This window comes from Salvelinus fontinalis, chromosome 9 (assembly GCF_029448725.1).
Source record: "Salvelinus fontinalis isolate EN_2023a chromosome 9, ASM2944872v1, whole genome shotgun sequence".
Classification (NCBI taxonomy): Eukaryota; Metazoa; Chordata; class Actinopteri; order Salmoniformes; family Salmonidae; genus Salvelinus; species Salvelinus fontinalis.
Window position 1 is genome coordinate 20,830,840 of NC_074673.1, and position 25,420 is coordinate 20,856,259.

Here is a 25,420-nt window from a genome sequence, read left to right on the forward strand (position 1 = left end):
CAGCCTTATTCTCAAATTGATTACATAGATTTTTTCCCCCTCATCAATCTATACACAATACACCATAATGACGAAGCAAAAATAGGTTTTGCAAATGTATTTTAAAAAAACAACTGAAGTATTACATTTACATAAGTATTCAGGACCTTTACTCAGTACTTTGTTGATGCAATAAGCTTGACACACCTGTATTGTGTAGTTTCTCCAATTCTTCTCTGCAGATCCTTTCAAACTCTGTCAGGTTGGATGGGGAGCATCACTGCACAGCTATTTTCAGGTCTCTCCAGAGATGTTCGATCGGGTTCAAGTCTGGGCTCTGCCTGGGCCACTCAAGGACATTCAGAGACTTGTCCCAAAACCACTCCTGCGTTGTCTTGGCTGTGTGCTTAGGGTCGTTGTCCTGTTGGAAAGTGAAGCTTTGCACCAGTCTGAGGTCCTGAGCGCTCTGGGGCAGGTTTTCATCAAGGATCTCTCTGTACTTTACTCTGTTCATCTTTCCCTTGATCCTGACTAGTCTCCCACTCCCTGCTGCTGAAAAACATCCCCACAGCATGATGCTGCCACCACCATGCTTCACCTTAGAGATGGTGCAGGGTCTCCTCCAGACGCGACACTTGGCATTCAGGCAAAGAGTTCAATCTTGGTTTCATCAGACCAGATAATCTTGTTTCCCATGGTCTGAGAGTCATTTAGGTGCCTTTTGGCAAACTCTAAGCGGTCTGTCATGTGCCTTTTACTGAGGAGTGGCTTCCGTCTGGCCACTCTACCACAAAGGCCTGATTGGTGGAGTGCTGCAGAGATGGTTGTCCTTCTGGAACATTCTCCAGAGTTCTCCACAGAGGAACTCTGGAGCTCTGTCAGAGTGAGCTTCGGGTTCTTAGTCACTTCCCTGACCATGGCCCTTCCAAAGGACAGATTTCCACTGGTCTAATATCCATTGCTCATGTTTCTTAGCCCAAGCAAGTCTCTTCTTCTTATTGGTTTCTTTCAGTAGTGTTTTTTGTTGTTGCAGCAATTTGACCTTGAAGGCCTGATTCAAGCAGTCTCTTCTGAACAGTTGATGTTGAGATGTGTCAGGAAGCTGGTTGAGAGAATGCCAAGAGTGTGCAAGAGTGGCTACTTTAAAGAATCCCAAATATAAAATATATTTTGATTTGTTTAACACTTTTTTGGTTACTACAGGATTCCAAATGTGTTTTTTCATAGCTTTGATGTCTTCACTGTTATTTTACAATGTAGAAAATAGTAAGAATAAAAACCATGGAATGAGTAGGTGTGTCCAAACGTTTGACTGGTACTGTATGTAAATAATAATTTCTTTTTAATACATTTGCAAACATTTCTAAAAACCTGTTTTCGCTTTGTCATTATAGGGTATTGTGTGTAGATTTATGAGGACATTGTTTTATTTAATCCATTTTAGAATAAGGCTGTATTGTAACAAAATGTGGAAAAAGGGAAGGGGTCTGAACACTTTCCGAATGCACTGTATATGGTAATAGCTCTATCAGTACTCTGTACGCCTTCTGTTAGGCTAAGTGGAGTTTAAAACATATTAGATATAAAACCATGTTATATCTATATTGTCTATAGGTATGGTGGGACAGAATCCACACAGCCAGACTACTCAGCCAGGTAAGAAAACACACGCACACACACACACACAAAACACACACTATGTAGTGACCTTCCCCTCACTTTGTCTCCCAGCAACCGAACTGCTGACCATCAACAATTTCCTGTTCAAGGCTCAGATAGACAACATCAACCTCTTCAAGGTAACCACGACCACAACTAGATCACAACCACGACACACTGCGATTGGCACAGAAATTGGGGAAGGGATTGATGGATTTTATGGTTATTGGTGACAAATTCCTTTGCTTCCTTCTCTTCCTCTCTGTCTCTCTATGAAGGTACAGCGATACTTTGAGAAGAGTATGATCAGCAGAAAGGTAAGTGTAGTGTGTGTGTGTGTGTGTGTGTGTGTGTGTGTGTGTTTTTCTAATGTTGTTTGTTCTCTCTCTAGCTGTGTGGCTTCATAGAAAAGTTTGCAGGTACAGGTGTGACGTCACACACACAAACCTCACACACACAGACACAGTCTGCCAACAAAGAGAACCGTCGGACTGAAGGCCTGAACCGCTACCTACAGACACTGCAGAGCAGCCAACAGCCTGACACAGGTAAGCACACAAACACACACTAGGAATGTCACCTTATAAAATGTTGACGGTATTGTGATGAACCAAGCTACCTGATGTACGAAAAACGGACTGTCACCATGTTTAAGGTGCAAAGACTGCCTAACAGTCTCTCTGTCCCCCTCGCTCTCTCTCCTGTAGAGTCACCTCCAGGCCAGCAAGGAGCAGCAGAGGACAGGGAGCTGGCAGCATCCCCTATGATGCAGGTAGAGGGCTTCTTCATGGCTCTCACCAACACCAACACTGACGGACGTGTGGTGCTACACACACTAGGTACACACACACACCAACTTCTCTGTTGAGCAGAAACTAGTTTCTCCCAACATGCTAATGTTTCTCTATTACCTCTCTTTCTCTCCAGGTAGTGTAGCGGTGAGTAGTATGAAGTTCCTCCTGTTGAACCCAGCGGTCCACTTTTCTCAGGTGCTGAAGGACTGTAGAGCTGTCATCATCGCTGGAGGAACCATGCAGCCTGTAAGAACACACGCATACTCATTCTTATCTTCATCCCCTGTGATGACCTAGGCAAATTAAAGTCAAGACGACTACTCTGTGCGTCTGTGTCTAGGTGTCTGACTTTAAGCAGGAGCTGTTGTTCTCTGCTGGTGTTGGAGCAGAGCGCATCATAGAGTTCTCCTGTGGTGAGTACCCTAAGATACTGCACCCTGGGATAGATCTGGGAGGACTGGGGGTAGTTAGCTAGAATAAGAGAGAAGATAAAGGTCAGTGTTATAGTGATAATAAACCATAAAGTCATTTCTCATTGAACACAGATACTAATTGGTCCTAGCTGAGAAGCTCCTGGTTTGGACAAACTGACTGTGTGTATGTGTGTTTGGCAGGTCATGTGATTCCTCCAGAGAATATCCTACCCATAGTGCTGTGCAGTGGCCCGTCTGGTCAGGAGCTGGAGTTCACCTTCCAGAATAGAGACACACCACGCATGGTTACACACACACCTTTTAAAATGGCATTATGCCATTCTGAGAAGCCAATGTTAATGCTAATGAGCGGAGGGGAGTGTAATGTGTATGTGTTTGTGTGTGTAGATGGAGGAGACTGGCCGTGTGCTGTCTAACCTGTGTAACGTGGTGCCGGGAGGCGTGGTGTGTTTCTTCCCCTCCTACGATTACTCCAGAAGGATTCTGGAACACTGGGAGGCCAGCGGAGTCCTGGCACGCCTCTCTAGCAAGAAGAAGGTACACATACCATCTTGCTATCAAATATATATGTTTCTGTCTTGAAAGTCCATATATTCAGTGTGTGTTTCTCTCAGATCTTCCAGGAGCCAAAGAAAGCCAACCAGGTGGAAAAGGTGCTCAATGAGTTCTCACGCACAATCCAGGTGAGACGCAAAACAAACTACCATCACTTGAAATGACTACAAAACACCTCATCTCACCTTTTTGAGATTTAAACATCAGAAAAACATATTGCTTATTGGAAAGCTTGTTGAATGACTCTCTCTCTCTCTCTCAGAGGTGTGCTGTGGATGGGGGTACACTCTCTGGAGCGTTGCTGTTCTCTGTGGTCGGGGGAAAGATGAGCGAGGGTATCAACTTCTCGGACGACCTAGGCAGGTGTGTGTGTTACACATCTCTCATTTGTAGACTTTCTCATTGTAAAAACAACAGTTTGTTTCTTGGATAAAGACGGTGTATGTCAGGGGTAGGTAACTAGATTCAGCCGCTGGCCGATTATTGTCGGAGCGGATGGTCAGCGGAACATAATTATAGTAGTTGTGGTCAATTTGTAGTGTACAAATTAAGCCCAAAGAGACATTGTATTTGAAAAGAACAATAATGTCATACCTTTATTACATTTACATGATCATATACAGTGCATTCGTAAAGTATTCAGACCCCTTGACTTTTTCCACATTTTGTTATGTTACAGCATTATTCTAAAATTGATAAAATGCATGTTTCCCAAATCAATCTGCACACAATACCCCATAATGACAAATCTAAAAGTTTTTTTTGTTGTATTTTTCTTTTTGCAAATGTATTAAAAATGTAAAACAGATACCTTATTTACATAAGTATTCAGGCCCTTTGCTATGAGACTCGAAGCACAGATTTTGTCGAGGCACAGATCTGGGGAAGTGTACCAAAACATTTCTGCAGCATTGAAGGTTCCCAAGAACACAGTGGCCTCCATCATTTTTAAATGGAAGAAGTTTGGAACCACCAAGACTCTTCATAGAGCTGGCCGCCCGGCCAAACTGAGCAATCAGGGGAGAAGGGCCTTGGTCAGGGAGGTGATCAAGAACCCGTTGGTCAGGGAGGTGATCAAGAACCCGTTGGTCACTCATACAGAGCTCCAGAGTTCCTCTGTGGAGATGGGAGAACCTTCCAGAAGGACAAGCATCTCTGCAGCACTCCACCAATCAGGTCTTTATGGTAGAGTGGCCAGACAGGAGACACTTCTCAGTAAAAGGCACGTGACAGCCAGCTTGGAGTTTGAGAAACAAGATTCTCTGGTCTGATAAAATCAAGATTGAACTCTTTGGTCTGATTTCCAAGCGTCACGTCTGGAGGAAACCTGGCACCATCTCTACGATGAAGCGTGGTGGCAGCATCATGCTGTGGGGATGTTTTTCAGCAGCAGGGTCCTGGAGACTAGTCAAGATCAAGGGAAAGATGAACGAAGCAAAGTACAGTGAGATCCTTGATGAAAACCTGCTCCAGAGCGCTTAGGACCTCAGACTGGGGCGAAGGTTCACCTTCCTACAGGACAACGACCCTAAGCACACAGCCAAGACAATTCGGGAAAAATCTCTGAATGTCCTTGAGTTGCCCAGGCAGAGCCCAAACTTGAACCCGATCAAACATCCCTGGAGAGAACTGAAAATAGCTTGTCAGTGACACTCCCCATCCAACCTGACAGAGCTTGAGAGGATCTGCAGAGAAGAATGGGAGAAACCCCCCAAATTCAAGTGTGCCAAGCTTATAGTGTCATACCCAAGAAGACTCGAGGCTGTAATCGCTGCCCAAGGTGCTTCAAGAAAGTACAGAGTAAAGGGTCTGAATACTTATGTAAATGTATTTAAATCGTTTTTATTTATTTTTTATTTGCAAAAATGTCTAAACCTGTTTTTGCTTTGTTATTATGGGGTATTGTGTGTAGATTGATGAGAAAAGAAACAATTCAATACATTTTAGAATAAGGCTGTAACGTAACAAAATGTGGGAAAAGTCAAGGTGTCTGAACACTTTCCAAATGCACTGCATGTCCTTTTTTATTCATGGGAATACTTGGAAACAGATTTCCTAAAGTAAACTAATTTTAGCTGTAAAATCACCAGGAGTTCAGTCTTTCTTGACCCCAAACTAAAATGCCGACCCCTGGTGTATGTTAATAAAATGTGTGTGTGTGTGTGTAGGTGTATTGTGATGGTAGGGATGCCATATCCAAACATCAAGTCTCCAGAGTTAAAGGAGAAGATGGCTTACCTGGACAAGAACCTGGTGAGACGGAAAACACGCGCATACACATTTTCTGGTATTCATTTACCATTCTCACCCTTCTCATAGGGACCGATTCAAACTTAGGAATTTATGCCTTTCCTACACAATTAATGCCTTTCCTACCTTATTCAGTCATGTAACGCGCTCTGCAGGTGTGGCTACCTTGTGCGCTCTGAATACATTTCATTCAACTGCTGAAAACCCTCCCACTTGCTGGCTAACAGATTTTCTCAAGGATTTTTCATTCAATGGGGTTTTCAGTACATTTATCTTAAGCCATCCCTTTAAATATGGTGCACCTTTTAATTACTAATCATGGAACTGTATGACAATGGTCCAGTCGTCTTGAACCATGCGCCAGGCTCCAGGTTTAACCTGCTACGTGTGGTCTGACTTCCATAATGATTCAAATAGGCTACATGTCCCATATTATTGCACAACGTTGCCTAATATGGTCCACTAATGCTAGCGACCCTCAGGAACAACTACACCGATGTGACATAGGAAAGAAAGATAATCAGAATGGAATGATACAAAAATACATGTATGTGGGTGGCCCCTGATAGTGGCTAATATTGAACATGATACAAATTGTAAAATAAAACTGAGAAAAGCCTGGGCATATAATCAAATCATTCTAAAGGTCATACATCAACTATTTTTCCACTTGGAACCGGTAGGTTCGCAAGACCTTTTTCATGGTTTCCTCACGTGTATTACTGCTGGAACAATTGGAGAATGAAGTCGAGGTCAGAATATGGTGTTTCTGTAGACACACTTTCATTTATTCGAGCTCCACCTCAAACAAATTGTGGTTGAATAGCATGCTATTCTCAAGCTTAAGTTCAAGGTCAGAATACGCATAGAGAGAAAAGCTAATCGGAACCTGGGCCATAGAGATGAATGGAAAGCTCAGTCCATCCTGCATCCATTAATTGTTAGTCTATGGCTTAGGCACACTCATACTCTGTTCTGTTTCAGCCTCACTCTGGTGGGAGGAGTCCAGGCCAGGCTCTGGTAGAGAACCTCTGTATGAAGGCTGTCAATCAATCCATAGGTACTCTCTATATTTCTACACCTTCTCAGTTAACTATAGATGAACTATCTATCTATATTTCAAGCTACGTATACCCCTGGCCTAATCAATCATTCTGTACCCCTAATCAAACAATCTTCTGGGGGTGACCTCATTTCCTCTCCCCACAGGAAGAGCCATCCGTCACCGTGAAGACTATGCATGTATCGTTTTGTGTGACCGACGGTACTCCCGACCTGCAACGCTGGCCAAACTCCCCGACTGGATCAGAGCACACACGCACACACACACCAGCTTCGGCCCTGCCTTTGCCGGCCTGAGACGGGTAATACACACACACCTGCAATGGATAATACACACACACACACACACTACGTCTGTAGAGCACAGGCCCTCTGACCCAACTTCTTCTTTCCTCTTTCTCAGTTCTTTATGGAGAAGAAGAAACAGCAGCAGCTATGAGAGGAAGGGGTAGCAGGTGTTCTGGTGTGTAATGCTGGTCAGAAGAGAGCTACCTCAACTCTCGGATATCCTCGCTCTGGAGACAGGACTTCTGATTGGATTCTCCTCGATTGGAGGGATGTTAAAGCACACACTCGTCAAAGCATGATGGTTGAGGCTCTTTGTATGTTTTACACCCATACCTCTCCAACTGTACAGATCAGTCAACTCCACTGCCAGTATTCTATGCAAAATAAATTTTATTGAATGATGTTCATAACATTCTGATAGAAATGTTGCGCTGCTTTAGTGTGGTGTTATGTAATTATATTTACGTGTTACTTGATTATACTTTATAACAAACATCTTTACAATGCTGAGATAAAGTCTGACTTATCTCCTGTAGTTTTTTGTCCAGCATTCTCTCAATAAGGATCAGTACATTTGTCTACCATCTGGAACAGGGATGGGCTGTGGGGGCCACAAAAACGGAACTCATGAACAGCCGCAGTGGCTCGTGGGTCTGCTGCTCCCCCCCATGAGCAAACATTTTTTGCCCCCCCCCCCTATAGGGTGGAGGCAAATGTTTGCAATTTTTAATATGATAACTGATGATCAATGGGCTCCACCCGGGTCTGTAATTCGACAATGCTTACTACAAGTTTAGATTAGATTGGTAAATTAGCTGGCCACTAGACTAAATCATTTTAGCTGACATGGGCTAATTGAGTGACTGCTGATGCACAACCAAATGTCGAAACTGCACCTTAGAATAATATAATACATAACTCAACAGTAAATTGAGACCCCGACTGAGTCAAAAAATATATACATACAGTTGCCCATCCCTGATCTTGAAGGAACCCCACAGACAGTACAGCACCAAAAAAAATTGGGGGGGGGGATCTCGAGTGGCGCAGCGGTCTAAGGCACTGCATCTCAGTGCAAGCGGCGTCACTACAGTCCCTGGTTCGAATCCAGGCTGTATCACATCCGACCGTGGTTGGGAGTCCCATAGGGCGGCGCATAATTGGTCCGGGATAGGCCGTCATTGTAAATAAGAATTTGTTCTTAACTGACTTGCCTAGTTAAATAAAGGTAAAAAAAAAAAAAAAAAACAACAAAAGTTAGTTTCCTTCCTAAGTATTCTGTTCTTTGATTGGCTTAGAGCTAGATGTGCTCAGAGTTCCATTGGTTCTGATAGTCTCAGGCCTCCCAGTCGTCCTCGTCTTCAGCGGTTGGCTGATGGGGGGCAGGAAGAGGCGGGATTACATCGGACATCCTAGCGAATGCGCTGCCAGAGCCAGCTGTGCCCTCCCCTGAGTCTCCGCCTACAGGACCCTTACCAGAGATACCTGGGAAACACACAAATGCTACTATCACCAAGACCTAGAAATACTACTACACTACTATCAGAGGGACAATAACCCAGGGGAGATGAGAGAAGAATGGGGGAGGAGGAGCGCTCACCTTTCCTTCGCATGGCCAACTTATTGAAGAGATCTGACATGAAGTCTCCTCCACTGGCTGCTGCTACCACTGAGGGAGAGGGAACACAATGCAGTGAAGCAGAGATGATACTACATTTCTATGGCATTTTTAGTACAGTGGAGAGAGACCAGAGCAGTTACATCTACTGCAGCTATACACAACATAAATAGTTCAGCTAGTGAACAACTAGTAGTCTTTATTTGCTGCTCAGATGAACCCCGCTGTTAAATGTTTGAGTGGTCCAGCAACAACTGAACCAGCACTAATGACTGTGGACTCACTCAAAGGTCTATCACACATGCTCGCTCCCGCTCTCACACAAGCTTGCTTGCTCACACACACACACACAGCAAAGTCTTACAGATAAAAACAGAATGTAGTTAAATCAGTGCTTTAATGAAGGTAATGTTTATATATCTAAAGGTCATGCAGCCCTGACCTGTTCTCTATGACTAGTTGGGTAACTGTGGTTTGGAGTCTGCACACACACTATGTCCCAAATATGCCCTGTAAGTTAAATTAGCAGTTAAAACAATAACAAAGCGTTCTCAGCAAAAAGTGCAGGGATGGGGCTGGAGAAATGTAACCACTCAAATTCAATGACAGCTATGGATGCAAGGACTGACATCCATGATATCAAAATTATAGCTTTAACTATGTTTTAGATTATACAGTGTTTGTTTATATTTATTTGGTTTACAAACATTGGAGTAAAACAACCTTATATTTTGGGTTCTGATGGGATACGACAGTTGAACTAAGCTCATGATGCATTGATAAGTTGTACTCTTTAAGAATCAATGGGTACATATTATTCATTTATAAGTCCAGAAATGGATGTAGCAACTGCTGATTTCCCCTTTAAAGAACTGGAAGCCTGTAGCGATCATTGCTCTGTTGGGACTATAAAATGTTCTCAAAGAGTCACCAGGTTCAAGAGTAATCTCTCGTTTGTCATTCAATAGGAGAAATCAAGACACTCATCCACCTCTCCCTCTGGTTCTGATAGATATTACTCCCCTCTTCTCCTTTACCTTGTTCCTGCTCCTTCTGTTTTTTTTTCTCCATCTTGCGTTCTTTGATGTTGCGTAGTTTGGCCTTGCCAATGCCTCCAGCGTTGCGTATGGACTCTAGTAGACTGGCCCGGCTGTTTGATTCAACCACCTCGCTGGGAGCGCCCACTACAGGAGCTGGAGGTAAATACACTTTTCAAGAGAAGGAGAGTGTGTTTGTGTATAGTGTGTGTGTGTATACTGTGTGTGTGTTACCTGTGCTGGCGTCTGCAGGGCTATTTGCAGGTGGAGGTGGGGGAGGAGGTGGAGGAGGGGGGAGACCAGGGGGAGGGGTGGGGATATGTGTGGGCTCTGGTGGGGGAGGAGGAGGTGGGGGAAGAGGCGGAACTGCAACTTGGAATTGAGAACCTGTAACAAACAAACAAATCAACATAACCAATAGAAACATTTGCCTCATTTGATATGAACGATTTCCATGGAAACTTCTGTATAATCCACACAACAGAGATAGTCTGTGTACCGGGCATATCCTCCCCAGAGAAGGAGGGTAGTTCAGGGAAGGTGTGTGTGGGTCCAGAGGGTGCGATGCCGGGCCCCAGGTCTTGGCTGTAGGACAGGTCGTCAGCAATGCCTGGCAGGTCTGGTAGGTAGGAGGGGACATCTATCTCTGGGACCTGACCCAGGTCTGGAACATAGAAGTAGCTCTCTGCTGTCTACAGGAACATATGGAGAGGAAATGAGAGGAGGAGAAAGAAATAAAGTGTAATAATTTACAGTCACACTTTAACTTGTTAGTATGGCCCATTGAAAAAATATTATAGTCCAAAGACAGCAATGCCACAGGCCTCCAGTTCTTTAGAGAATAGTGTGGGAGTGTGTATACAGTATGTATGGTGTGAGTACCTGTCTCTCCAGCTGTTCTCTCTTGGTTATGGATAGGGGAGCGTCAAATGGTTTCTCTTCCTTCTCTGTCTCCAGAGTGGTGTGTGTTTTAGTCACCGCCCCAGCCAGGGGGTCCAGGAAAACATACTTCTTATACCTAAACACATATACAACCAGTTAGAGGTGTGTGTGTGTGTGTGTGTGTGTGTGTGTGTGTGTGTGTGTGTGTGTGTGTGTGTGTGTGTGTGTGTGTGTGTGTGTGTGTGTGTGTGTGTGTGTGTGTGTGTGTGTGTGTGTGTGTGTGTGTGTGTGTGTGTGTGTGTGTGTGTGTGTGTGTGTGTGTGTGTGTGTGTGTGTGTGTGTGTGTACTAACAGGTTCTCTGTAGTATTGAAGAGCAGCAGGGAGCTGACAGAGGATATGTTTCGAGGCAGACCGCCCAGCCCCTCTTCGGTCTCATCCTCCGAACGCTTCTTACTGCTCACACACACCGGGTAATAACACAACTTCTCCTAGAGGTGGACAGAGAGAGAGAGAGAGGGGTGTAGAACAAGAGAGGACAGATATTAGATGGGATGAGTCTAGTAAGAACCTCCTTCAGTAAAGACAAATGGTCACCAGACGTAAACATGAATTGGCTTTGCTTTCCATCTCTGTTTTTGTACGAAATGAGAGCTAGTAGCTTTCAATAGAGACAGCCTTGCAGGCAAGAGATAGAGAGACAAATTCAAAACCTTCAACAGAATGAATAACTCCCACTCTTTCTCTTTTTGTCATCAGCCTCTGTCTATTTCTCTCTCCCTCACACTCATTCACTCACTCTCTCATCTCCCTCTCTCTCTGCAGTGCTTGAGGTTTCATAAATAATACATCTCTGAGCCAGGAAAGTGCTCAAATCGTTCTCTCCCTCTCAGACACAGCAAAAAAAATACTCCTGTTCCTGTAAGTTTTTGGTTCAGGCAGCGAGGGAGAACTCAGTGGTGTTCACTATCAATAATGCACAAATTCACTGCTGAGCTAAGGTACACACACACACACAAAGAACTGCAATGCTGCTGGGGTTTTCACGCTCAACAGTTTCCCGTGTGTATCAAGAATGGTCCACCACCCAAAGGACATCTAGCCAACTTGACACAACTGTGGGAAGCATTGGAGTCAACATGGGCCAGCAACCCAGTGGAATGCTTTCGACAACTGGTAGAGTCCATGTCCCGACGAAGGGCAAAAGGGGAGGGGGGTGCTACTCAATATTAAAATGACTTGGAGCTAATTTGCTGGTATTTTTCAGTCCCCCCCCCCCCCCCCCCCCCCCAGGTCACATGCGCCGAATACAACAGGTGTTAACCTTACCGTGAAATGCTTACTTACAAGCCCTTAACCAACAATGCAGTTCAACAAATAGAGTTAATGAAATATTGACTAAATAAACAAAAACAAAAAAACACCAAAAAAATCATTCAAAAAGTAACACAAGAAATGTACATAACAGGCACGTCTGTAAATGCAGCAGTAAAAGCCCTGTGAACTAAGCAGACTGTATATCGTGGATGAAAGCCAAAAAGGTATGGTCATATTACATGTATCTAAACAGCTAGGCCTATACTGCTAGAACGCTGCATTTGCTTTATACATATACCAACTGTAATGGGTAGTTTAGCGGTGTGGAGGAGCCAGTGCTTTCTGTTTCCAAAGTCCTGCAATCTGCATGACCTCTGAAAAATGCAGGTCCTTTGTACTGAAATGTTTTACAGTAGATCCAAATAAAGTTTTGTACATTTGTGTGTGTGTGTGTTACCTGCAGGGCCTTGTCATCAAGGGGTCGTAGTTTGGCCTGTATGCGGTATCGGGGGCGTGTCTGGGAGGCAGGGTCTGTGGCTCCACTGAAGATGGAGGAGTAATCCTGGAGACGCTCTGGAGCTGGATACTTAGCACTGGAGAACACCTACACACACACACACACACACACACACACACACACACACACACACACACACACACACACACACACACACACACACACACACACACACAAATCTAAATCTCATAGTAATCTCATAGTACTCTCAAGTATTGTACTCTCAGAGATCTGCATGTATTGGGAACAGTGATTAGAAGGGGAACATGTGTCACAGCTCTGTGTGAAGTGTGTATTACCTTGGTGGCCTTCTTGCTGCCTTTGATCTTGTTGACACGGGCCTGGGCTAGCCTGATTCGATCTGTCACACTCTGCAGCTGACAGCGGTTCCGCTCTACACTCTCAGACACCCTACACACACCAGGGGAAAGTCACAGTATGTGAGTGTGTGTCTTCTGCTGATAAAGTAGTTAAATGTGTGTCATGCATAAACCAGGAGCATCTTAGCTAACAGGCAACACATGTAGAACATGCTATTTTAGGATGACTTACACTCCTCAATCTGTGTCTGTGTCTGTGTGTGTATGTGTGTGTGTGTACCTGGTAAAGATGTCAGTAGAGATAGTCTCTAGGTAGAGCAGGGTGTCTGCTATCTGGTGAACAGCCTCCTCCCTCCTCAGGTCTGACTGTATCAGAGGCACAGAGTACACCTGACCCTCCAGACACTGCTTCACACTCATCCTACACACACAGAGAGAGAGGGAGAGAGACAGTGAGTGAGTGAGTGAGTGAGTGAGTGAGTGAGTGAGTGAGTGAGTGAGTGAGTGAGTGAAAGAAAGAAAGAAAGGAAAGGGGGGTACCGAGGGACAAAGGGATCTTGCAAAAGGAACTCTCTCTCTGAAAGCAGAATGCTGTAAATAGCTAACTAACCTTTCTGACTTTTCACCTACAGGTGCTTGTGAGCTCTCTCTCATCTGTCTCTCTCATTCTTTCTCCCAGGCTCAGCTGACTGTCATGTGATGGGCTTTACCATTTAACCTTAGCTGACGTGACAGCTCTGGTCCTTCCTGGACATGTCACCTCATACACAGATAAATAACTTGGGAAGTGACAAGCAGTGACAGCCTTAGCAACTCATACTTATAATGATGTCCCATATAACAAAGTTAGCATTGTGTACTGTCCAGTTAGCTAGCTAGCTATAAAGCTAGTGTATCTTCCGTGCAGCGAGATCATGTAAACCTTTTACATCCAGCTCTCGGCGGCCCCAGCCACTGCTGTGCTGGAGTCTCATCTCCCAGGCAACAGCCCTCTCTCTCCGGATTGTGGACCCAGACAGCTCGGGAGATTGGCACACTCACAGCTGGAGTCAAATAACGTTACTCATTGAGCTATCTTATTATCGACAATATAATTAAGTAAATATATATTTCATTGGTCTTACCTGACCATTGACAGCGTGTAGTGTGTACACGGCCGCAGTTATCTATCTAATAGTTGGTTGTTTATTACTATCCGCTAAAACACAACATCGACTCTGTCTGTCAGACTGTCTACTTCCGCATGGTCGTACCGCGTGACAGGTTCTGTTCCTTAAAGGGACAGTTCACTCACAATACAGACATTGTAGGCTGTGCCAGAGAAATATCTATTGATGTTTCATGCCACATACATTATTTAAGATAACATCTTGTACCATATTGTTTTTGTGTTCTACATTCACTGATCCCTGTCAAGGAATGAAGGACGGAAGAAGCTCTAATTTAAAAGATTTGAATAAGCACAACAACTCCATGGCTCATTGCTGAGAATTCTAATCCCTGTGCACAAGTTCCCAGATGTTTGACTTTATCTATTACTGATGTAGCATCCAGAGGTTCAAACCTCTTGGTGTAATGGCTAAGATTGGACTGAGAGAATCAGGGTCACAGGTTCAAGTCATGCCATATCTACTACATGGGATGTGAGATTTATCCATCTATCCATGTGTGTGGGAATAGGCATGTGTGTGTGTGTGTGTGTGTGTGTGTGTATGTATGTGTGTGTGTGTTATATCACAGAAGAAAAGCGCTCCTTTCATCTTGTCTACTGCTGCACCATAGAAACCATCTGTCATCTTGTCTCTCTCTCTCTCACACGCACGCACGCACGCACACACAAACAATGTCTTACTATACACGTCAAGACTTTTTGGATTCCCATTCAAAATTCTACCTTCCCCTACCCCTATCTTCCCCTACCCCTAACAATAAACCTTAACCTTAAACCTAACTCTTACCCTAACCCTAAACCTAACCACTAACCTCTAACCTTAACAATAACCCTAATTCTAACTTTTTACAAGTGAGGACCGGCAAAATGTCCTCAGTTCTCTGAATTTTAGTTGGTTTGCTATTCTTGTGAGGACTTATTGTAAAATGTGTATACACACACACACACACACACACACACACACACACACACACACACACACACACACACACACACACACACACACACACACACACACACACACACACAACAGAAATAGTATTATAATTAATCATTACCAACAGGATAGGAGACCGGTCAAACACACCCGTAGATGACAGTAAGCAAGCAGCCCTTTGGCAACAGCACAGTCAGTAGGGGATCACCATGGCAACAGTCAGTAATGGGTTACGATAGCAACAACACAGCGCAGAATCAAAACACCAGTTTGATTTCATTCAGCCTTTATTTGACCATTTTGTCCAGATGACCTATGTGAACCATTAGGCCTACCAATGATGACCTAGAGACAGACACAGCTGTAGACTGAGACAACCACCGCACAAATCTAATCAACGTTTATTGGTCAAGTACACAGTTAAGTAGATGTTACAGCGGGTGCAGCGAGCTCCTAAGAGTCAATCAATCAATCAATCAAGTTTATTTTATATAGCCCTTCGTACATCAGCTAATATCTCGAAGTGCTGTACAGAGACCCAGCCTAAAACCCCAAACAGCTAGAATGCAGGTGTAGAAGCACGGTGGCTAGGAAAAACTCCCTAGAAAGGCCAAAACCTAGGAAGAAACCTAGAGAGGAACCAGGCTATGAGGGGTGGCCAGTCCTCTTCTGGCTGTGCCAGGTGGAGATTATAACAGAACTATGCCAAGATGTTCAAAAATGTTCATAAGTGACAAGCATGGTCAAATAATAATCATGAATAATATTCAGTTGGCTTTTCATAGCCGATCATTAAGAGTTGAAAAACAACAGGTCTGGGACAGGTGGCGGTTCCATAACCGCAGGCAGAACAGCTGAAACCGGAACAGCAGCAAGGCGATGCGGACTGGGGACAGCAAGGAGCCACCACGCCCGGCAGTCCCGACGTATGGTCCCAGGGCTCAGGTCCTCCGAGAGAAAGAAAGAGAGAAGGAGAAAATTAGAGAGAGCCAAGATTTTCAAAATGTTCATAAATGACAAGCATGGTCAAATAATAATCAGGAATAAATCTGTTGGCTTTTCATAGCCGATCATTAAGAGTTGAAAACAGCAGGTCTGGGACAGGTAGGGGTTCCGTAACGCAGGCAGAACCGTTGAAACTGGAATAGCAGCAAGGCCAGGCGGACTGGGGGCAGCAGGGAGTCGTCATGCCCGGTAGTCCTGACATATGGTCCTAGGGCTCAGGTTCTCAGAGAGAGAAAGAAAGAGAGAACGAGAGAATTAGAGAAAGCATACTTAAATTCACACAAGACACTGGATAAGACAGGAGAAGTACTCCAGGTATAACCAACTGACCCTAGCCCCCCGACACAAACTACTGCAGCATAAATACTGGAGGCTGAGACAGGAGCGGTCAGGAGACACTGTGGCCCCATCCGAAGATACCCCCGGACAGGGCCAAATAGGAAGGATATAACACCACCCACTTTGCCAAAGCACAGCCCCCGCACCACTGGAGGGATATCTTCAACCACCAACTTATAATCCTGAGACAAGGCCGAGTATAGCCAACAAAGATCTCCACCACAGCACAAACCAAGGGGGGGGGGGGGCGCCAACCCAGACAGGAAGATAATAAAATGTCAAACAGGTACACAAACAAATCCAATTAACAACCCACATAGCACTGTAACAGTAATCCAATTGCAATCTATACATACTGTATCTACACCCTATCTACACCGGCAGAATTTACACAAGATAGACTAGGAATGATATGTACAGCAGTAGATATATTAGAGTGAGCTATGTCAAGAATCCAGTAAATAAAAAAATATGTGGTGTGTATAAATAGTGTAACTAAAATGCAACATTAGAATGAGCAACAGTAGAAGGAGCTATTTCGAGAATACACAAGTATATATTGTATATAAATACACAGTACAAAACCCCATTGCCAAATGGATAGAATTGCAGGAAATTAGGTTCCGGACCTGAGTCCGGAATATAAATAGTGTATATTTACAGTATGTGAATGGTATGTATAGACAGTTTGTGAATAGAAAAGGTGTGTATAGCAGTAGTTACAGTGCATTCGGAAAGTATTCAGACCCCTTGACTTTTTCCACATTTTGTTATGTTTCAGCCTTGTTCTAAAATTTATTAAATATTTTTTTTTTCCTTATCAATCTACACACAATACCCCCCTAATGACAAAGCAAAAACAGAAATACCTTATTTACAGTATTCAGACCCTTTGCTATGAGACTCGAAATTGATAATTCTTGAGATGTTTCTACAACTTGATTGGAGTCCAGCTGTGCTAAATTATATTAAATGGATATGATTTAGAAAGGCACACACCTGTCTATATAAGGTCCCACAGTTGGACAGTGCATGTCAGAGCAAAAACCAAGCCACAAGGTCGAAACAATTGTCCATAGAGCTCAGAGACAGGATTTTGTTAAGACAGATCTGGGGAAGGGTACCAAAACATTTCTGCAGCCTTGAAGGTCCACAAGAATACACTGGCCTCCATCATTCTTAAATGGAAGAAGTTTGGATCCACCAAGACTCTTTGTAGAGCTGGCCGCCCGGCCAAACTGAGCAATCGGAGGAGAAGGGCCTTGTTCAGGGAGGTGACCAAGAACGCTTTTTGACAGAGCTCCAGAGTTCCTCTGTGGAGATGGGAGAACCTTCCAGAAGGACAGCCATCTCTGCACCACTCCACCAATCAGGCCTTTATGGTAGAGTGGCTAGACGGAAGCCATTCCTCAGGAAAAAGGCACATTACAGCCCGCTTGGAGTTTGCCAAAAGGCACCTAAAGGAGTCTCAGACCATGAGAAACAAGAATCTCTGGTCTGATGAAACCAAGATTGAACTCTTTGGCCTGAATGTCCAGCGTCACATCTGGTGGAAACCTGGCACCAGGGCTCTGAATACTTATGTAAATGTGATATTTCAGTTCTTTTATTTGTAATACATTTTCTAAATTTTCTAAAAACCTGTTTTTGCTTTGTCATTATGCCGTATTATGTGTAGATTGATGATGAAAACAATTCATTTAATCAACTTTAGAATAAGGCTGTAACGTAACAAAATGTGGAAAAAGTCAAGGGTTCTGAATACTTTCCAAATGCAGCCATGACTAGAATACAGTATATACATATAAAGTGAGTAAAACAGTATGTAAACATTCTTAAAGTGACCATTGTTCAATGACTCTATGTACATAGTGCAACGGTCTCTAAAGTGTAGTGTAGAGTACCGGGTGGTAGCCGGCTGGTGACAGTGTCTGATGTTCAGGGCAGAGGCCGGCTAGTGGTGACTGTTTAACAGTCTGATGGTCTGGAGATAGAATCGGTTTATTAGTCTCTCGGTCCCAGCATTGATGCACCTGTACTTTCTCCACCGTCTAGATTGTAGCAGGTGAACAGGCTGGGGTCTTTCATGAACTTCTTGGCCTTCCTTTGACACTGTAGATGTCCTGGAGGGCAGGCAGTGGGCCCCCGATGATGTGTTGGACTGACTTCACCATCCTCTGGAAAGCCTTGCGGTTGCAGACGGTGCAATTGCTGTACCAGGCGGTGATACAGCCCGACAGGATGTTCTCAATGGTGCATCTGTAGAAGTCGGTGAGGGTCTTAGGTGCCAAGCCGAATTTCTTCAACCTCCTGATGTTAAAGAAGCACTGTTGCACCTTCTTCACCCTACTGTCTGTGTAAAGGGAACTTTCAGGTCATCAGTGATTTGCACGCAGAGGAACTTGAAGCTTTTGACCCTCTCCACTGCCGTCTCGTTGATGTGGATGGGGGTGTGCACTGTGTCGTCTGCTGTAGTTCACGATAATCTTCATAATTTTGTTGTTGTTGAGGGAGAGTTTTTTTTCCTGGAACCATTCCGCCAAGGCACTCACCTCCTCCCTGTAGGCTGTCTCGTAATTGTTGCTAATCAGGCCTAACAATGTTGTGTCATCAGCAAACTTGATGATTGGAGACATGCATGGCCACGCAGTCATGGGTGAACAGGGACTGAGTATGCACCCCTGTGGGGCCCCCATTTTGAGGATCAGCGTGGCCGAGGTGTTGTTGCCTACCTTCACCACTTGAGGTCGGCCCTTCAGGAAGTCCAGGATCCAGTTGCACAGGGAGGGGTTTAGACCCTGGGCCCTGAGCTTAATGATGAGCTTGGAGGGTACTATGGTGTTGAAGGCTGAACAGCATTCTTACATAGGTATTTCTCTTGTAAAGGTGGGATAGGGCAGTGTGCAGTGCAATGGCGATTGCATAATCCATGGATCTGTTGGGGCACAATCCATATTGTAGTGGGTCTAGGGTGTCAGGTAAGATGGAGGGGAAATGGTCCTTAACTAGCCTCTCAAAGCACATTATGATTACAGAAGTAAGCTCCTACGGGGCGATAGTAATTTAGTTCAGTTACCTTCAGTTTCTTGTGTACAGGAACGATAGTGGACATTTTGAAGCAAGTGTGGACAACAGACTGGGTTAGTGAGAGATTGAATACATAGGTAAACACTCCAGCCAGCTGGTCTGCGCATGCTCTGAGGACGCGGCTTGGGATGCAGTCTGGGTCAGTAGCCTAGCGAGGGTTAACATGCTTATATGTCTTACTCACATCGGCCACAGAGATCGGGAGCACACAGTCCTAGTGAGTGGTGGGGCCCACGTCGGTGGCCCACTGTTGTTTTCTTTGAAGCAGGCAAAGGTATTTAGATTGTCCGGAAACGAGGTGTCGGTGTCCACAATGTAGCTGGCTTTCCCTTTATAATCCATGATTGTCTGTAGTCCCTGCCACACGCATCTCATGTCTGAGCCGTTGAATTGTGACTCCACGTTGTCTTTATGCTAAAGTTTTTCCACTTTGATTGTCTTACGGAGGTCATAGTTGGTCTGGTTGTACATGTTCATGTTCCCAGCCACCTTGCCGTGGTTAAATGCGATGGTCCTCGCTTTTAGTTTTGCACGAATGCTGCCATCAATCCACGGTTTCTAATCATCACAGTATGAACCCAGTATGAACCCAGTGGGCTGATGAATCCAGTCACCTAGTCAGTGTATACTTCGATATTATTCCCAGAGGCGACCTGGAACATATCCCAGTCCGCCTGATCAAAACAATCTTGAAGCATAGATTCCGATTGGTCAGACCAATGTTGAACAGTCCTTACCACGGGTTCTTCCTGCTTAAGTTTCTGCCAATAAGGGGGAGGAGCAGGATAGAGGCGTGGTCAGATTTCCAGAAGGAAGGGTGGGTAGAGGGCCTTGTAGCTGTCCCTGAAAGGAGAATAACGATGGCCAAGAACGCTCTCGCAGTGAGTAGCAAAGGCCATGTGCTGATAGAATTTCTGGAGCGTTTTCCTTAGATTTCCTTTAATTAAGTCCCCAGCTACAATAAATGTGCCCTCAGGATACGTGGTTTCCAGTTTGCACAAAGTCCAGTGTAGTTCTGGTGTCGACCACCAGAACTCTGTACAGATTTCTACAGAGCTCTGTGTGTGTGTGTGTGTGTGTGTGTGTGTGTGTGTGTGTGTGTGTGTGTGTGTGTGTGTGTGTGTGTGTGTGTGTGTGTGTGTGTGTGTGTGTGTGTGTGTGTGTGTGTGTGTCAAATCTAATCTAATTCTATTGGTCACATGTGCCGAATACAACAGGTGTAAACTTCACAGTGAATTGCTTACATACAAGCCCACTCCCAACAATGTAGAGTTGAAAAGTAAGACAAATGTTTGCTCAAAAAAAGGAAATAGTAACACAATAAAAATAATAACGAGGCTATATACACGGAGTACCAGTACCGAGTCAATGTGCAGGGGTACGAAGTAGTTGAGGTACTTGAGGTAATACAGTATGTACATTTGTGTAGGGGTAAAAGCGACTAGGAAATCAGGATATATAACAAACAGAGTAGCAACAGCGTATGTGCAGTCGTATGTGCAGTGTGAAAGTGTGTCAATGTTTGAGTGTTTGTGTGCGTGGCGTCAATATGCATGTGGGTGTGTGTTTTGTGTGTGTGAGCATATGTAGTGTGAGTGTGTGTGTGTGTTAGTGTAGTATGTGTGTGGGTATCAGGCCTACCACCGTTGTGGTGTCTGGTGGTGTTGGAATCGTGCGTAGCCGCGCAGTCATGGGTGAACAGGGAGTACAGGACGGGACTGAGCTCGCAGCCCTGAGAGGCCCACGTGTTGATGGTCAGCGTGGCGGTGTGTTGTTGCCTCACCTCACCACCTGGGGCGGGCCGTCAGGAAGTCCAGGATCCAGTTGCAGAAGGAGGTGTTCAGTCCAAGTGTCCTTAGCTCAGTAATGAGCTTGGAGGGCACTATGGTGTTGAACGCTGAGCTGTAGTCAATGAACCGCATTCTCACATAGGTGTTCCTTTTCTCCCGGTGGGAAAGGGGCAGTGTGGAGTGCAATAGAGATTGCATCATCGGTGGATCTGTTAGGGCGGTATGCGAATTGGAGAGGGTCCAGGGTTTCTGGGATGATGGTGTTGATGAGAGCCATGACCAGCCTTTCAAAGCATTTCATGGCTACAGATGTGATTGCTACGGAGCGGTAGTGTGCGTTTGTGTGTGCGCGTGCGTGTGTACTTGTGTGTGTGACGGGCTATAGTGCGCAGACAGAGCATGTGTTACATAATTCAGAAATAAGCCTACAGTAAATAACTACAGAGATACAGAGAGGAGAGTGTTAAACACACTAGGCTGTGTGTGCGCGTGCGTGTGCGCATTCATGTGTGATGACGCCACACACCCTTGCCCAACTCGCCTTGCGCCCCTCCTCCGGTCACATCTGGATCTGGATCCTTCCATCAGCAGCAGCACTCAGCAGAGCTGTATCAGTGTCTGCGAGGGAGAAAGGAGAGAGAATCTCTTATCACGGGAAGACAGGAATATTTACATCAGATCATTATCTCTCTTTTTCTATGTCTCTCTCTCTCTCTCTCTCTTTCCATTTTGAAACGGAGTAGCCTATTTATCTGTCTCTTCGCTACCGATCATCTCAGAAACAGAACAGAGGATTAAAAACAGAAGAGAAGAGTCAAACAAAAGGAGAGACTAATGGAAGAATAAAAAGCTAAGGAGAAGAGAGGAGGAAGACCTCTCATCTCATTCATCTATTCTAGCAGGAAGAAGGAATTTAGGCTACCTCTCCTCTACACTTGATCATCTCTCTCTCTTTCTCTTTCTCCTTTGCTATCTCTTTCTCTCTCTATGGTCATGGCTGTGCAGGGGACCAGCCTGCTAGAGAACCCAGTTCAGGTGGTTCTGTACCTTAGAGAACTGACCACTATTGTTCAGAACCAGCAGAGCCTCATCCAAACACAACGCCTGCGCATTGACGAACTGGACCGACGCGTGGATGAGCTGCTTGGGGAGAACAGGAATCTGCGTGAAGCAAGAGGTGTACAACCTCCCCATCATCACCCAGACCACAACCTGAGCCTTCATTGTCATCATCCTCAGCATCAACATCCGTACCCACAAGACACCGGTTCTCTGCCCGCCCAGCCCATGCCTGAGGTTCCTCCTGCTGAGCCAGAAAAGTCCTCTCCTCAACCCGCCAATCCGGAGGACATGCAGCTGGTACCGGCCCATCCCCAGCCACAGTCACTGAGCCCTCTGCAAGGCAAGGCCATCCCGGGTGAGGGGGAGGACAGCAGCCACACACTGGTTCCCCTGGTTCCCATAGCTCCCCTCACTCCTACCACTTTCTGTCGCTCGCTGGCTCTCGCCAGGCAATCAGAGTGAGTCTGTTTACTATAGCCTTTAGCAACGCGAACAAAATAAAGTGTGTGTGTGGCAACTCAAAAATGTCCCGTTTGTAAAATATAAGCCTGCCAGCCTGCCGAAGTTGGCTGTTACAACGGTAGGATCATCATGAGAGTGACGTGGAGAATTTACAGAAGCGGATTATTTGCCAAGATAGACCAAAACATGGGAGATTATATAACAAACAGCTGTGTGTGTGGGGTGTGTGTGTACGTGCATGTGTATGTGTGCATGTGTGCGTGTGTGTGTGTTTGTTCGGAGGGATATGGCTCAAATGCATGCTGCACTCTTGGCAAAGAAACACTGCTTTGAAACCTGATTGAGGGGTCAGTTTAAATTATGAGACCATAGACCTAGTTGGATTCAATACAACTCTACAACTGCTGTACTGTAATTGTTAAGAATAAATGCAGCTCACCTCTACTGTTATAGCTGTAGCAGCCCTCTCCGTGGTTCTGAATCAATTTGAACAAAACCCTTTGTGTGTGTGTGGGAGTGTACTGTATGTCTGCGTATGTGTCTGTGTGTGTATCTATGTGTGTGTGTGTGTGTGTGTGTGTGTGTGTGTGTGTGTGTGTGTGTGTGTGTGTGTGTGTGTGTGTGTGTGTGTGTGTGGGGGGGGGGGGGGGGGGGGGGGGGAGGGTCTGTCTGTCTGTCTGACTGTGTGTCTGTGATTACCCCCCCCCCCCCCCACCCCCTCTGGGGACAAGAACAGAGTAAAGAGGGAATAGAGGAGGGGAGAAGAGAGGAACAAAATGCAAGATTGATGATGCTTGGCTGTGACGAACAACCACAGTTCCATCAGGCTGGACCTGTGGACTCTTACTGATATTAGAGCTGTCTGTCTTTGGAAACCTAGAGGCTATGGCATACAGGATATATACAGTAGAAAATATCTATTTATATAGATATTTATATTTCTCTCTCCCTTCAACTATTCCTATCCATATAACTGGCATTATTCTTCTCACATTACGCAGTGCACAAACTGTAATTTATTTGTAACTATTTTTTTTTTTGCGGGGGGATCGGCAGACTGTATAACATACTGTACATGCTGAAATAGGTTGTGTCTGTGTGTGTGTGTTGGGGGGGGGGGGGACTGCACCTGAGTCTGCCTATTGATGAAAGTATCATTCCTCTCCCCCTATTTCTCCCCCCTCCAGCTGATCCACACGTATCTGGCCCACTTAGCCCATGGAGCGAACTGTAATCCCCTACTCTCTGGAGAGAGAGAGAGAGAGAGAGAGAGAGAGAGAGAGAGAGAGAGAGAGAGAGAGAGAGAGAGAGAGAGAGAGAGAGAGAGAGAGAGAGAGAGAGAGAGAGAGAGAGAGAGAGAGAGAGAGAGAGAGAGAGAGAGAGAGAGATGAGAGAAAGAGTAACCGTGTGTTCTGACCTCTCGCTCCTAGATGGTTAATAATGCGTGTGAGAGTCTAGGCTAGGGCAATGGGGCTAGGTTAGAGAGAGAGATGGAGTGAGAGAGCAGAGAGAAGGAGAGAGAGCAGAGGGAGACGTGTCATGTTAAAATATTAATCTGCTCTCGGTATTAGAGATGTAATGGCTGAGACGTGTGTTTGTGTTTGTGTTGTACAGACAGAGAGGTGACCTTGCTATGGCCAATAGAGACAGACAGAGAATTCCACTGTTACCAGGTCCCGGCTGGTCCTATAAGCTTTTTTATAAGCAGCTGGGATTGAACTCTTTCTAAAACAGTTCTTGAAAAACGCTTGCATGCATCAAAAAGCAAGCCATTACATTTGTCAGAGCTGGGGAAAAGCCCAAGTCATTTGCCAGGACACTGGTCTCCTCGTGACAGCAGAAGCCTGGCAGTTGAAGGTCAACTTCGGGAGGCAGCTCAGTTTTCCATACATCATCACAACAACTAATCTGATGTTGAGAGACCTGAAACACCCCAGACCCCAAAATACATCACTGATGACTTAGGTCTAGCTATCTCTTCTGACTATCTTTCTCAAGCTATACATTTTGACATTGTTATGACAATGTTTGGCATGGCAACAAGCAAACACTGCAAATTTGTGTGTATGTTTGTGTGTGCATGTGTATTTGTGTGAGACAGACAGAGAGAGAGAGAGAGAGAGAGAGAGAGAGAGAGAGAGAGAGAGAGAGTAACCATCTGTCTGTATTTGTTAAATATGCCCGATAGCTGAATTCTGTTTTTGTTGTTTTAAGGTTTGTGTGTGTGCGCATGTGTGTGTGTGTGTGTGTTGAGAGAATTTGGTTTTGAGCCAACTCGGCTGTTTTACTAAGAGTAAAGAAACACTCACACTATACCCCCGCTTTGCCCCCTTTTCCCTCACTCCTATCTCCTCTGCCCTCTCTCCTCTCTTCGTCCTCTATCCCTCTACAGGAGTCAGACAATACTACATCAGTTCTGTTGTCCTGCTCCAGAGGCTCCAGAAGCTGCTCTCACTGGCTCCTCCAGGTAAGGTTGTGGCTTCCCCACTCTGAAAACACTCCACATAGATAGTTTTTTCCCTCTGCCCCCTCTTGTCCTCTCGCTCTCTCTCACATCTCTCACTCTCTTTCTCTCTCTCTCTCTCTCTCTCTCTCTCTCTCTCTCTCTCTCTCTCTCTCTCTCTCTCTCTCTCTAGCTCTCTTTTTCTCTCTCTCTTGCTTTCTCTCTCTTGCTTTCTCTCTCGTTCTCTGTCTGTCTGTGTGTCTCTCCCTCTCTACTTTGATCTTCCCTCTCTCCAGTCTACCCTGCAGTGCCATTACTGATTCTCTCAGCAGGGCTATCTAATGGCTCTGTCATTTTGCCCCCGTGGAACTCCCTTCAGTGTGTGTGTGTGTGTGTGTGTGTGTGTGTGTGTGT

General features: G+C 45.2%; 3 protein-coding genes and 1 long non-coding RNA gene across 10 annotated transcripts in view; 2 read left to right on the forward strand and 2 right to left on the reverse strand.

The window, feature by feature from the left end:
* The window catches only part of ddx11 (DEAD/H (Asp-Glu-Ala-Asp/His) box helicase 11), a 36,418-nt gene extending 28,862 nt beyond the window's left edge, over positions 1-7,556 (forward strand). For 2 of the 3 annotated variants that reach the window (XM_055933717.1, XM_055933719.1), the window contains exons 14-28: positions 1,594-1,635; positions 1,711-1,778; positions 1,917-1,955; positions 2,030-2,186; positions 2,346-2,477; positions 2,566-2,678; positions 2,773-2,845; positions 3,047-3,150; positions 3,254-3,403; positions 3,481-3,549; positions 3,684-3,784; positions 5,590-5,674; positions 6,656-6,731; positions 6,881-7,035; positions 7,137-7,556. In XM_055933717.1, the coding sequence (XP_055789692.1) occupies positions 1,594-1,635; positions 1,711-1,778; positions 1,917-1,955; positions 2,030-2,186; positions 2,346-2,477; positions 2,566-2,678; positions 2,773-2,845; positions 3,047-3,150; positions 3,254-3,403; positions 3,481-3,549; positions 3,684-3,784; positions 5,590-5,674; positions 6,656-6,731; positions 6,881-7,035; positions 7,137-7,172 (1,400 nt within the window). In that variant the 3' untranslated portion in view covers positions 7,173-7,556. The remainder of the gene's footprint in view (positions 1-1,593; positions 1,636-1,710; positions 1,779-1,916; positions 1,956-2,029; positions 2,187-2,345; positions 2,478-2,565; positions 2,679-2,772; positions 2,846-3,046; positions 3,151-3,253; positions 3,404-3,480; positions 3,550-3,683; positions 3,785-5,589; positions 5,675-6,655; positions 6,732-6,880; positions 7,036-7,136) is intronic. The other variant, XM_055933718.1, reaches the window with a different exon arrangement.
* On the reverse strand, positions 7,394-13,961 carry wash1 (WAS protein family homolog 1). 2 transcript variants are annotated; one of them, XM_055933721.1, is made up of 12 exons: positions 13,835-13,961; positions 13,633-13,753; positions 12,991-13,131; positions 12,690-12,801; positions 12,331-12,477; positions 10,911-11,047; positions 10,559-10,694; positions 10,176-10,368; positions 9,911-10,063; positions 9,677-9,832; positions 8,622-8,690; positions 7,394-8,506 (listed from the first exon to the last, which is right to left on the reverse strand). In XM_055933721.1, the coding sequence occupies exons 3-12, from the start codon at positions 13,128-13,130 to the stop codon at positions 8,358-8,360; spliced, it is 1,392 nt and encodes a 463-aa protein (XP_055789696.1). In that variant the 5' UTR covers position 13,131; positions 13,633-13,753; positions 13,835-13,961; the 3' UTR covers positions 7,394-8,357. The 2 variants fall into 2 exon arrangements, with proteins under 2 accessions (XP_055789696.1, XP_055789695.1); XM_055933720.1 differs by lacking the exon at positions 13,633-13,753.
* Positions 13,962-15,087: 1,126 nt separating this feature from the next.
* On the reverse strand, positions 15,088-23,211 carry LOC129862251 (uncharacterized). Of its 2 annotated transcripts, none has more exons than XR_008760740.1 (3): positions 23,003-23,211; positions 18,067-21,657; positions 15,088-16,045 (listed from the first exon to the last, which is right to left on the reverse strand). It is a non-coding gene; the product is annotated as an uncharacterized LOC129862251 (long non-coding RNA). The 2 variants fall into 2 exon arrangements; XR_008760739.1 differs by lacking the exon at positions 23,003-23,211 and adding an exon at positions 22,087-22,175.
* The window catches only part of LOC129862250 (IQ motif and SEC7 domain-containing protein 3-like), a 40,369-nt gene continuing 36,535 nt past the window's right edge, over positions 21,587-25,420 (forward strand). For all 3 annotated transcript variants that reach the window (XM_055933725.1, XM_055933727.1, XM_055933726.1), the window contains exons 1-2: positions 21,587-22,559; positions 24,956-25,030. In XM_055933725.1, coding sequence (XP_055789700.1) covers positions 22,027-22,559; positions 24,956-25,030 — 608 coding nt within the window. In that variant the 5' untranslated portion in view covers positions 21,587-22,026. The remainder of the gene's footprint in view (positions 22,560-24,955; positions 25,031-25,420) is intronic.

Coding starts and splice junctions, on each gene's coding strand:
- wash1 (XM_055933720.1), bottom strand. Junction 12,802..12,990: donor TCTACTGACATCTTTACCAG/GTACACACACAC, acceptor TGGTGTGTGTAG/GGTGTCTGAGAGTGTAGAGC. Junction 10,064..10,175: donor CTCTGGGGAGGATATGCCCG/GTACACAGACTA, acceptor TGTTTGTTACAG/GTTCTCAATTCCAAGTTGCA.